The 12,838-nt window shown below is 40.4% G+C and overlaps 1 protein-coding gene across 6 annotated transcripts in view; it reads right to left on the reverse strand.

Annotated features, from left to right (window-relative positions):
- The window catches only part of CDC14B (cell division cycle 14B), a 51,088-nt gene extending 39,399 nt beyond the window's left edge, over positions 1-11,689 (reverse strand). For all 6 annotated transcript variants that reach the window (XM_088019241.1, XM_028122261.2, XM_028122265.2 and 3 more), the window contains exons 1-4: positions 11,566-11,689; positions 10,136-10,226; positions 9,534-9,609; positions 7,140-7,232 (exon numbers count right to left, since the gene is read on the reverse strand). In XM_088019241.1, coding sequence (XP_087875367.1) covers positions 7,140-7,232; positions 9,534-9,609; positions 10,136-10,226; positions 11,566-11,614 — 309 coding nt within the window. In that variant the 5' untranslated portion in view covers positions 11,615-11,689. The remainder of the gene's footprint in view (positions 1-7,139; positions 7,233-9,533; positions 9,610-10,135; positions 10,227-11,565) is intronic.
- Between the last annotated feature and the right edge of the window lie 1,149 nt (positions 11,690-12,838).

The raw sequence follows: 12,838 nt of genomic DNA on the forward strand, positions 1-12,838 counted from the left end.
GTTGGGGAATGCTTGTACATAACGTACATAAATAGATGATACTGGGTATAACGTGATAAGCTGAAGGAAATTTATAGACTCAGAATAAATCTATTTATATAATGCTATAGTCTGAATGTTTGCATGCTCCACCCTGCAAATTCCTATGTTGAAATCCTAATCCCCCAAAGTGATGGTATTAGTAGATGGGGCCTTCAGGAGATGGTTAGCCATAAGGGTGGAGCATCATGAATGGGATGAGTGCCTTAAAAAGAGGCCAGGGAGATCCCTAGCCCCTTCCACCATGTGAGAGCCCTCACCAGACCATGCTGACATACCCTGATCTCTGACCTCAAAGCCTCCATAAATGTGGGAAATAAATTTCTCTGTGTTTATAAGCCTCCCAGTCTCTGGCAGTTCGTTATAGCTACCCAAAAGGACTAAGACACGTAACTATCAAGGAAATACTTGCTAGTAATCTATCATTTTTAATCGTACACCACCCATGCATCTTCCCTAGTCAAAAGGCCTTGCCACATGAAATTATTTTAAATTTAAGAAAAATCCTATAAATGACTCCTCTACTAACACAAATCCTCAAATTAGTAAACTCTAAATCAATGCAATTTTATGATCTGTCACTGTGTTCCTGGCAATTTGGAAGCTAGGTCCTTCTCAAATTCCTCTGGTATATTTTCATGGGAAGCTATGTACAAATATAGAATGGTCATTCTAACTCCACACTGCTGTCCAAAAATAGGAAGCAACAAATGAGGAACAAGAGAGATATTAAACAGCTGTGGTAGCCAGCTTCTAAAACAGCCCTCATGATGCTCATCTCCTGGTATTTCTACCCTCTCAGGTGGCCCCCTCCCACAATGACTAGGGCACCCGTGTGTAAACAATGCATAACTGGCAGAGTATGATTTCTGAGGCTCATAAATGACACTGGGGCTTCTGCCATGGATTCCTCACTCTAGGTACCTCAAGGTGTCATTCAATGAGGGCACTTGGGCAGCCTGTGTGGCAAGGAACAGAAGCCTCGTACCAATAACCAGTGCTAACTGGCCAGGGTGTGAATGGACCATGTTTTAGCAATGTACCCTCCAGCCCCGGGCAAGCCTTCAGATGACTGCAGTCCAGTGGGGTAATTTGTCAGGCAGCAAAGGTAACAGGGTAGCACAATAAACAACAGTGAGTAAGGAAATGATCACTTCAGTTTGTTAGAAGTGGATAAATAAGCAAATAAATGACAAGTGCAGAGATGTAAATGGAAGCAAGCCCCATGGCTTAGAAAGCATCAGGAGGGAGAGCCTGTTGTCACCTCTCTCTCTGAGGAAGGTAATCTCTCTGAAGAAGCAAAGGGCAATCGTACAGGATGAATAAAATATCAAGGAAAAAATACCTGTGACATCAGTAGTGCTTTTTGAAGTCATGGTGCAAAGATATTTTTTGCTGAATAATACCATACCCATTTCTAGGACTTCCACAGTCCCATTTTTCAAAATTATCATCTGCCTGCCCCAGTCCCTGTGAAGACTGCTAACCTTGGACTACTGATCTATGTCTCAAAACCCGGGAGGGGCTCGATCAGTGTTGAATGAAATTAGTGGACTGAAAGAAAAGAATCACAGCTTGATCATTCAGTTTCTATCCTGACAATTCAGGCTTCAAACAATAAAACGCAATCATTTAGACACATGCTTATTTCTATTCTTACATACGATATTTTTGCTATGTACTCAGAGAGCCTTTCGTACGGTTTTAAAAACCAGAACATTACACAAATCATCCTAAGAATGAAGAATAACAAAGGGGTAGCCTGATAAACCAGTAAACCATTTCCAAATATTTTTCATGGAGAAATGTCACAATGTTTCCGGTATTAACTATCTTCACTTCAACCAGATGACATAGTCTTTCCTATGCCAAGACTTGAATGATCTTTTAAAAAAAAAATCTCTCTCCAGATTAACACAGAATGTTCATGAATCAATGCAAGTTGGAAATAAGCTTAAAGATCCAACTGCTAAATAAAAAAGGTAAGTAGGGACAAAACTATATATAACACACAATTTTATATGATAAAATAAGTAAATAAAGTAAAATCACTTTCACAGCTCCTGCACCAAAACAAAAACAAAAATCCTAATTACTTTTAAAAAAAATCAGATGCCTTATATTTCAATAGTTTTAATTTTTCAATTATTTATGTGTAGATGTGTGAATATATACATCTACATAGATATATATATAGTAGATTGGTATAATGATCCTCGATTTAGATAAAGGCAAACTGCAAGTTTGGCATAGCAATCATGTATCTACCAAGGCCAGACAGCTAATAAATGTGAGGGAATTGGCCCTGGGTATTAGTGTACATGGTTATATTATGTTGGTAGTAGGGATTTTTTTTAAAACAAAGCAAAAATCTTGATTTTTTTTTTGCATGAAATCTCCTAATTTTTAAACATTGGCAAAAACAAATAAACTACAATTTATAAATACTCAGTTACGTAGAGCTAGCAGGCCACTACTTTCCAACCTGTGATATTCACTGGTCACCCAAAATCACACTGCTTGTTACTGGATGGAAGAGGGGCTACTGCTCAGGCCTTATTTATAGACAAGAAACCATACTATCTAAAACAAGTACTGAAACAAGGATCCAAAATTCCAGAGAGCTTAAAAGATCTACAATCAAGGGGCACCTGGGTGGCTCAGTCATTAAGCATCCGCCTTTGGCTCAGGTCATGATCCCAGGGTCCTGGGACAGAGTCCCGCATAGGGTTCCCTGCTCGGCGGGAAGCCTGCTTCTCCCTCTCCTGCTCCCTCTGCTTGTGTTCCTGCTCCGGCTATCTCTCTGTCAAATAAATAAAATCTTAAAAAAAAAAAAAAAAGATCTACAATCAAAGCTCCTAACAGAGAGCCATTTTTCTTCACTCTTTCCCCAAATTAATACCACCTCTCAAGTGTCACAGGCGGCTGTAACACCAGTGGTCGGGCTCACCAGGGCAAGAAAGGAAGTGAGGCTGTGATCAACTGTGATGCCTACAGCTCCCTCCACCACACGGTCTCTTCCTCTGGCCCACGCCATCCCCTTCCAGGCACAACTCACACTAACCCAGCTCCTGGCTGCTATTTATAGCAGCCTGTTGCTGTTTGCCCTGCCTGTCACAGACACCCAGGAGGGTGTCTGTCAAGGGATGAGTATTTACAAAGACTTGGGCCGGCCCACCTGGTTTTATCCTCCAGTCTTTGCTGCCCCGTCGAGACTGCTGTTTGCTGAACTGGATTCTTACCTACTGCTTTCAGATCCTCTCCTCTCTGCTTCCTTAGGCTTAACTTCTCATCTGATCCCTTCACCACTTAATAGCTGAGTATTTTGACTATCTGCAAAACACAACGTCCTCTGTTTTTAAGACAAAAAAATAAATAGAAGTGCTGACACTTCATTCTCAAGCCTCCTCCACACTCCATATTACGTCCTTTTGAACACATGAAGATGGAGAGGGCATTCCTTTCAGAGGCCCTGAGTATAAAAGGATGGAGAGAGAGTCAGTCCATTCAGAATACTTCCTTCCTGACAGTTCTTCCTCCAGATTTTTTTTTTAAAGATTTTATTTATTTATTTGAGAGAGAGAGAACGAGAGATAGAGAGCACGAGAGGGAAGAGGGTCAGAGGGAGAAGCAGACTCCCTGCCGAGCAGGGAGCCCGATGTGGGGCTCGATCCTGGGACTCCAGGATCATGACCTGAGCCGAAGGCAGTCGCTTAACCAACTGAGCCCCAGATTTTTTGTTCTAACATTACTGCACCATCTTCCAGGTCAATCACTAAAAAGCATTACAATTTCCAAAATTCCTCAACAACTCCAGAAAAGGTTATCAAGGCTGCAGACCAATTTTTAGGGAACTCTTCACTCTTTCTAAAAATCTTTAATCAGAGGATTCAGACTTCAACCAGATCAAATTCTCACCTCAAATCCATCAAATCCGCACTTGATGTTTAATCTTTTGAGGTATCTATATTATATCTTGACACTCCTTGGCTACTATTAATAAATTTCCTTTTCTGGGGCACCTGGGTAGCTCAGTCGGTTAAGCGTCTGCCGTTGACTCAGGTCATGCTCCCAGGATCCTTGAATTGAGCCTTGAGCCTGAAGTCGGGTTCCCTGGTCAGCAGGGAGCCTGCTTCTCCCTCCCTCTCAGAATCTCCCACCTCCACTCATGCTCTCACACAGTCTCTAATAAATAAACAAAACCTTTAAAAATAAATAAATAAATAAATAAATAAATAAATAAATACACTTTTCTTAGAAGTTTTCCCACCTAGTATCATTTCAACTCCAAGCTCCTACTTCAGCCAACCAGTCATGGCTGCAAAGACTTTTGCTATAGCCAAGAGCTATAATCCTCCTGGTAAGCTGGCTTCTAACTGAGCAGAGGAATGAACTCAAGTGAATGTCCAAATTGCTTACCTGGCACTTTCCTAACCAATCAAATCAGTGCTAATCTGAGAGCGTAAAATCCTGAAAGGATTTCTAACTCTAAATATGTTAAATATAGAAAAATAAACTTCTACATGCCAAAATGCAACCATAAACAAAGTCAAAAGGTCAATACCAAACTTAGAACAAATATGACAACAATTTTCAGTAAATATGCCAAGGGGTCATTGTTTTATCACTAGCAGTAAAAAACAACAGCAGTAAGATTTTAAAGGGGTGCCTGGGTGGCTCAGTTGGTTAAGCAATAAGACTTTAAAAAAGAGATTTCTTATTTAGAAAATTATCAAGCACTTTTCTTTTTTTAACAAAACCCGTGGTTCCCACCATGCTCACAGCCACCCTCTCTGGGGGTTCTTCACGCTGAAGTTACCATGTCTGGCTCCCCGAGACCCGCCTCTGCCTGCCCCCCGCCTCCACCATCTTGGAGACATCTCATCTGACCAGAGACAAATAAATGACCGACACAAGAGCAGCCCAGGCAGAGCTCTGTGTGTTCTATTCAGAAGCACATTCTCTTGAATGGAATGTCTTTAGCCATTTCCTCCTGGATAATGTAAAGACTTTTACTGTCACACTAAGGGCCATATCTCCAGGGTTCCCTTTAATATTTTACAAACCCCAAGAATTCTGGCTGCATCTCTTTTTCTGTAAAGCTGTCATGATTTATTCTAATCCATGAAGTTCCTCTCCCCAGCGAGGGCTAAGTAATGGCACCAAATGCCCCAGTTAAAAGAGCCACCTCTCCATGCTCTTTTTCTTTAGAACTTACATAGGCTTTTTTTTTTCCCCTAAGAATTTTTGCTGCTAAGCATAATAAACACCAGGAGAGATGGGGGGAAAAAACAAACAAAAGCACCACATCTGGGTAAGTTTAAGAAGTCAAATTTTAAAACTTTTTTTTTTTTTTAAGATTTTAATTATTTATTTGACAGAGAGAGACACAGCTAGAGAGGGAACACAAGCAGGGGGAGTGGGAGAAGGAGAAGCAGGCCTCCCGCCGAGCAGGGAGCCAGATGCGGGGCTCAATCCCAGGACCCCAGGATCATGACCTGAGCCAAAGGCAGACGCTTAACGACTAAGCCACCCAGGTGCCCCAAGAAGTCAAATTTTAGTAGACCTACAGACGCTTAACGACTGAGCCACCCAGGTGCCCCAAGAAGTCAAATTTTAGTAGACCTAATCTACCACCCGTGTTTCACACATTCAGAGATGGTAAGAAAACTTAGAGCTAGCCCAGAAACATTTCTTCTGTGAGCACAAGAGGAAAACAAAAGCAAAAAGGCTTTAATCACATTTGCTAATGATTTACCTTAAACATAGAAAAGGAAATTATGAAATGTTTGGGTGCAATCTCAGTACCACCAACTTCTGGTTTAATCACTGCATATTCCAAATTATTAAACTATATACAAGAAAATAATTTTCAAAAGGAGGGAAAGCATGACAGAGGCAAGTAGCAAGTTCAGGGAAGAAAAAACTTATCTAAAGAACTTCAAAAACAATCCCCTTATGGTTGGTGGGAGTAGAAGACATATCCACTCACTATTCTCCAGTGAAGAGGATAGCTAGCTTCCACACCAACAAACAAAAAGATAAGGGGCACTATTCTGGAGGAGCTCTTTGCCTACTCTGGAAAAACTGTTGCTAAGGTATTCCTGCAGATGAATGTACTAGGCAGTGATAAAATGTGACTCTAAAAACAAAGATATTCCATGATGCTTATAAATAAATGAAATTTATAACTCTTAAATAAATACTGGCTATTCCAAAGCATATTTTCCAATGATTGAAATAAACCTTGGGACACCTGGGTGGCTCAATAAGTTAAGCATCTGACTTTGGTGCAAGTCATGATCCCACGGTCCTGGGATTGAGTCCTGGGATTGAGCCCCTGCATTGGGCTCCTTGCTCAGCGGGGAGTCTGCTTCTCCCTCTCCCTCTGCCTGCTACTCCCCCTGCTTGTGCTCTCTCTCTCTCTCTCACTCTCTGACAAATAAATAAATAAAATCTTTAAAAAACAACAACGACAAATAGACCTCTCAATGTCCTATGTAACCTACATAGTATGTAACTTTTCCTACAACACTGACTCACCATGTCCTCATTCTAGATGTTTTTATGAGAATGGAGAGAATCCGTAAGAATAGACTTAAGAATCACACCTTAGTTAGGAAAAACTGCCTATATTCAAATTATAAAGCACTCTTACCTCATGTGATACACTTTGATGTTTTTCTAGAAAAAAAATCAATTATTGGTCCTGACTCCACTTTCACAACTTCACTAAATGGATCATGGGTTTATAAAAACACAGCTTTGGGGGCATTATTTTCTAACCTTAAGTGCTATAACACAGAAAAGGGTTTTCACAGTAGTTGGTCAATTTTTTAAAAAATAGGCTTTTTAAAAAACAGTTTTAGGTTCAGAATAGCAAAACTAAGTAAAAGGTACAGAAATCTTCCATATATCCTATCCCCCCCAAATATGCACAGCCTTCCCTGTTGGTCAAATCTTTAAAAGCAAAACATCTTTCTGGAAAGAAATCAAAATATTATCTTAGAAAAAGTAATTTCAAAATTCTAACTACAATTTAAAGTACCACTGTTGTATGCATTTTCACTAATATGTTAGGAAATCAGTTAAATACTTACCATATAACATCCAATAAGGAAAGCAGCATTCGCTTGTTTTCTCTGATCAGAGCCAGTAAAATGAATAATTTTCTTCCTCATCATTGTGATGGACTACATAAAGATAAGCAGGTATTAGTGTTTTCTCTTTAATTTCAAGTTTTCTAAAACTTCATTTTGTGATGAAGATAAATTCCAAACCTTACAATGTATAAGCATTTACCTTAGCGAGATCTTTAAAATGATTAACTTTGATGCCCCAAAATACCATGTACCTTCCCATAAAAGACATGTTCTTGGATTAGGATGAAAGTACAGTTAAGGGGTGGGGAGGGGACATGAAGAAGATATATGCTTGGAGTATAAACTTTGAAAGAATATATAAGATGCTGGAAAAGGCAGTGAGGGGGGAGGGAGACTTTTCTCTCCTTTTCCTGTTTTTGGTTTTAAATCAATTCCCAAAACCGTTATAATTAAAACAGTATATTAAAACAGGCAAAAATAATTCATTCTGTTAGAAATCAAGACGGTAAATGGGGTAAGAGGGCAGGGTGAGGGTGGAGCAGAGATAAGAGAGCAAAAGTGGGCTCTTATGTGGTGGTGCTAATGTTGTTCTTGATTTGATGACCAAGATGATTACCTAAGTATATTCAGTTTGTGAAAATTCACTGAACTGTGCACTCAAGATCTGCACCTATTTCTGTACATACATTATACTTTGATAAACAGTTAAATAAAAAGGGTATGGAATTTAAAAACCAAAAAAGCATATGATTATAGTTAGCACCTCCTCACCTGTATTTCACTAACGTGAGCAGAAACAGATTCAGGTAAGCACAAGGAAAAGGATACATTCAGTTCAAAAACACATATTTCTTGGTTTCTGTGAGTCAGTGATGAACGTGTACATATTTTCCTTTAGTTGTTTACATAGAGTAAGAGATCCAAGTTGATTTTAAAAAACAAAAACAAAACCCAACCAGCCATAGAGAAACACAAGCACAAGACACTTTAATTCAAACTCTCAACACACTTTTGTCACTAATTGAATAGGCAGTAATGTTTCCATCAGGTTGGATGGTCAACACCCTGAAAGTTGTTCTGGTAAAAAGAAAAAAAAAAAGGGACCAATATGCCAATATATTCTTGGTTGAGTCAAAGGATAAAAGGTGGAGTACAGGAAAGAAAAAAAAGTCTTTCAAAATTAAAGCAAAGAAACACAAGGCAGCGGGGGGCCTCAGGGAGGAAATGATCTTTAGCTTCCCAGCCCTGTATGAACAAAAGACCTGCCATTAGCAACTGGAAAAAAAGAGGAGGGTGTGGACATAAATATACATGGCTATAAATGCTTATACTCCTATTCAAGAGAAAAAGAAAGTCCAGAAAGAAGAGTCTCCATCTCTACATAAATCTGTAGGGTAAACATATAATACAAAAAAGAAAAGGCAATACTCCAACTTCTATTTTGCAGACTAGTAACTCCTTTGACAGGTGCTTCTAACATTCATAATGGGGAATTTTAGGTTTGAGGCTCAAGGAAAAAAAAATCTGCCTTACTCACTCATAAATTTGTAATACAATTTAAAATTTAATTGAAAATAAATTTTATTTCTTCTGTGTATTAGTATGGTAAGTTATTAATTGGAGAAAGTTATTTTTTAAGAAACTTGTTTTTTAAGAACTACCTACCCTTAAATCCAGTATTTTCTACTTGAGAATTTACAGTGACTAATTTGGAATTGCTAGCAGTACATAAATGCTTTTTATTGATGTCACCATAACTTAGAAGTTTTTTAAATAAAGGAATGGGGTCTGAGTTCAAAGTAACAGAAATACAATTTTGCAACTCTCACATAGTCTTAAAGATACACTGTTTGCTCTTGCTTTCCCTGCTCCTTAATGGTATATATACCATTAAAAAGGTGGGGGTGAAGAGTCACCAGTAGTACAGTATCATGGGAGATTAAAGATAGAATGGAAGTAAGATGAGCCAGTATTTTTTATTACTTTGCTAGCACTCTGTCAAAGTAAAGGCAGAAAGAACAATGACCAAAGCAAGGAAAGTTCCTCTTGTTAGGTTTCAGTTCCGTTAGATCAGACAGCAAGAGGTTTCACGTTATTAACCAATTTCTACTTTGGCTTTTCAAGTATCTGAGCATCACCAATCCAAACCAGAACCAAATGACCCAATCAATCTTAAGCCATTCAGTCAAAACTCTGGAAAACAAACATATATACACTATGACTATATAAAACAAAAATCACATGTATGTCCCAAACACCACTGCAGTGAGAAATAAGACCTTTTTTTAATATATATATAAAAAACAGAGGTATGTTTTCCTTTCTTTTCCCTCCCCAGAATCAGGCTAACAATGATTACCTAAGTCAAATCTTAAGTAAAAAAGATTTTACCTTTAATTTCTTATTTATCTTGCAGCAATATCTGTAAACCATTGCCAGATTGAGTGGTCCAAAATCTGCGTAGAAGCTTTAAAAATGAAAAACAGAAACATACATATACATTCTAGATCCTCTAAATATAAATGCCTTTTTGGAACTACAAGATCCAACTAAGACAAGAAAACATACATCAAATTGTTATCGGTCATACAACTTAATGATACTGCTGTACTAGTGGTAAACTAGTGGTATTCTGGTAAGGAATGCCTATTAAAAAAATATGATAAATGCTACAATGCTTAAATCTAGTCTCAACATATGAATAAAAAAGCCGTTTTTCCACATTTTACTTATTAGTATACTAGTTTATATCTCATTTACTTTAAGCTGCTAGAATTTCAAATATAAATTGTTAAATTTAGGAAGGTTCCTTCATTTTGATATTTTCCCTATGGATCTACCCTATTACCAGGGTTATACTACCAAGAAAAAAACATTCTGCAATTATCAATCAACAGATTTGTAATTTTCCAAGGCTATTCTATTTATAAACATACCTTTAGATTCTTCAAAATAAAAAAGCTACTAACAATCATTTAAAAAGCAGTACTTACTTCTCATATTCAAGTTCATTATCTATGCTGAAATAATGTACATTTGATGAACTCTTTGGTCTGCTGTAGAGAATGGCAAAACAAAGGCGATCTGAAATGGAAAAATTGCAATGTTCCTTCCTTCAGGTTATTAAAAAACGTTTCACATATCATGATGCAACTCTTTTCAGATGAAGTCAAATTTTTATTTTTTCCATGCATGGTAAGAGTGCCAATGGGTAATTCAAAGTGTTCTGCTATTTTGGTAGGTAACAATAAATAAGCAACATTTTTAAAGGAGAAATTGTCTTAAACCATGAATTTCAATAGCCATAAGGAATTTTTCACATAGCAATATGGCTAGATTTCTAGAGGAACCTCTAATTACAAAACTTTGGTTCCCCTGGGCTAAGAAATTTTAGCAAACAGCAGCATGCATTCGATAGCTAAGCAGATTACTTGCACTATGTTTTGCTAGGTTTTCAAGTCATCCTAAAAGTCATTTCAACAGGAAACTATTTTTTTAAATAGAAGCTAAAGAACGCTATCAAAATCCCTGCAAAATTAACGTTTACTGCTACAGAACACAAACAATAAAACAAACAATGTGTTTATTTGACTGTTCTTAGGGATCACTACTTTTGTAATTAGACAAATTACCATTACAACAGCAGCAATAAGAGTTTTCTCCAAGATGAGTGTGAGATGAACTTGTGTTGCATAAATGCAGTTAGGCTGCTGTGAAGTTTAGCAAGAATGGTAAGGCACAGTATTGCTCAGAGGCTCCACCCTTCCTCCCCTGCCTCACCCCCAAAAAAGTTGCCTAAAAATCCACGGGGAAGCAGTCACCTGCAATACCTACTAGAAGTAGTAAGTAGTACTAATAGAATACTTACTTACACTCAGATAGTGGCAAAATCAAGTACAGCCTTCAAAATAGTAAAAACAAAGAACGCCAGCTGGCATCCTTTCCCCAAATGGTAATTTAAACAATTTTTGTCTGCAATTCAACTCGCACAATCGCTGTATTTATTTCCTTGCAAACTCCTCAACCGAAATGTCTTACAACCACAAACTCTCAAACAGATGACGGAGCTTATTCCTTTCCAACCACAAATGACCCTTGATTCCCGTGCACAGAGTGACCTGGGACCTTTGCTCCCATGGGAGAGTAGGGGCAACTCCTCTACCAGCCAGGGGTGTAAGGACACCAGGTTCCCAACTGCATACGTCTGTGCGGATTCGCCCCAAAGCAAGACCACGTCTGGAGACGAGGAGTCCCGGGAGGCCACCCACGCCTGTGAGACAGCATCGGCCCAGCCCCGAAGTCGAAGGGCGGCTCTTGGCCGGCAATAGGTGCCTCCTTGCCTCCCCGGCACGGCCTGACACCCCCTAAATACGGTTGTCACAGCGGTTCCCGGGACAGACAAGCTCCGCGCCACCGCACTCACCTTTGATCACCTCCGCCACCAGAGGGGCCCCTGCGCCCTCCCGGCTCATGACTCCAAAGCATCTGGAAGGCGGGGCGGAGGGAAGAACTGGGTGACCAGGGAACAACCAGCCGCTGAGAGAGGAGGCGCCACGACCACACCCCCAAAGTTTAAAAAAACAAAGTTTAAAGGGCCGCACCCAAACGCAGGGCACAGCGACGCCCCTCGGCCACCCACCACACGGCAGACGCGAGCCAGCCAACCCCGGAAGTTCAAAACTTCTCAAACGTCCCCAAACGGAGCGGCGAGGGAGTGGGGCCAGAAAACAGCCCCAGTCGCCCGGGCTGAGCCTCGGCCCGCCTTGGGGCCGCCGGGCGGTAGTCTGCAGCCAGTCGTCTGCAGCGCCAGGCCCTGCCCAATAGCAATTTTGCATTCAGGGCCTGCAGCAAAGCGCGGGAGAGGCGGACGTCAGCCTCATAAAAGCAAGTGGCTCCAAAAGCCATTAAAAGGACTTCCCAGAAGAGAAGGGCTGAGAGGGGACCTGCCAAGCGACCTCCCACAGCCGCGCACTCAGCTGCCCTCGCCGCCGCCGGTAGGGGGCACTGCGGCTGGAGCGGGACAGGAGGGGCGGGGAAGGCAGGGTCCTGGGCCGGGACTTCGTCTGCTCCTTGGTCGGGTCGGCTCCAGACCCGCTGGGTGCCGGGCTCGTACGAGTGCTGGCGTGTCATCTAAAATGGGCTCTCCAAAACGGTTCAGGATTGATTGATTGATTGATTTATAAAGATTTTATTTATTTGACAGAGCGAGACAGCGATAGAGGGAACACAAGCAGTGGGAGAGGGAGAAGCAGGCTTTCCACTGAGCAGGGAGAGCCCGATGCGGGACTCGATCCCAGACCCTTGGGATCATGACCTGAGCCAAAGGCAGACACTTAACGACTAAGCCACCCAGGCGCCCCAACTGTTCAGGATTTAAAGGTACACCTAAAAACTGAGGCCATGCGGTCCTTTAAAGGCCTTAGACTGTGTGCCTCAAGAAAGCACTGGGATGTTGAAAAAATTCGGACACAGTACTAAGCATCCACTTAAAGTATTTTCTAAATCTGTTACTGTGTTAGTCTCAAGTGAAAAAAAATTAAGATACAGTGTGAGTATGGTCCCGATTTTGTTATATATATTGGTGCCGGGGCCATGGCTGATTTTAGTTTCCCCCTATTATTTTTCCAAATTCTTACAGAAAAGTATTGCTTTATGCATGAAAAAATTTGCAATGACTCTCCCTTACATAGAAAGGC

This window comes from Eumetopias jubatus, unplaced genomic scaffold (genome assembly GCF_037043125.1).
Source record: "Eumetopias jubatus isolate StellerSeaLion01/CBP00866 unplaced genomic scaffold, mEumJub1_p1.0 scaffold_15, whole genome shotgun sequence".
NCBI classification, from domain to species: Eukaryota; Metazoa; Chordata; class Mammalia; order Carnivora; family Otariidae; genus Eumetopias; species Eumetopias jubatus.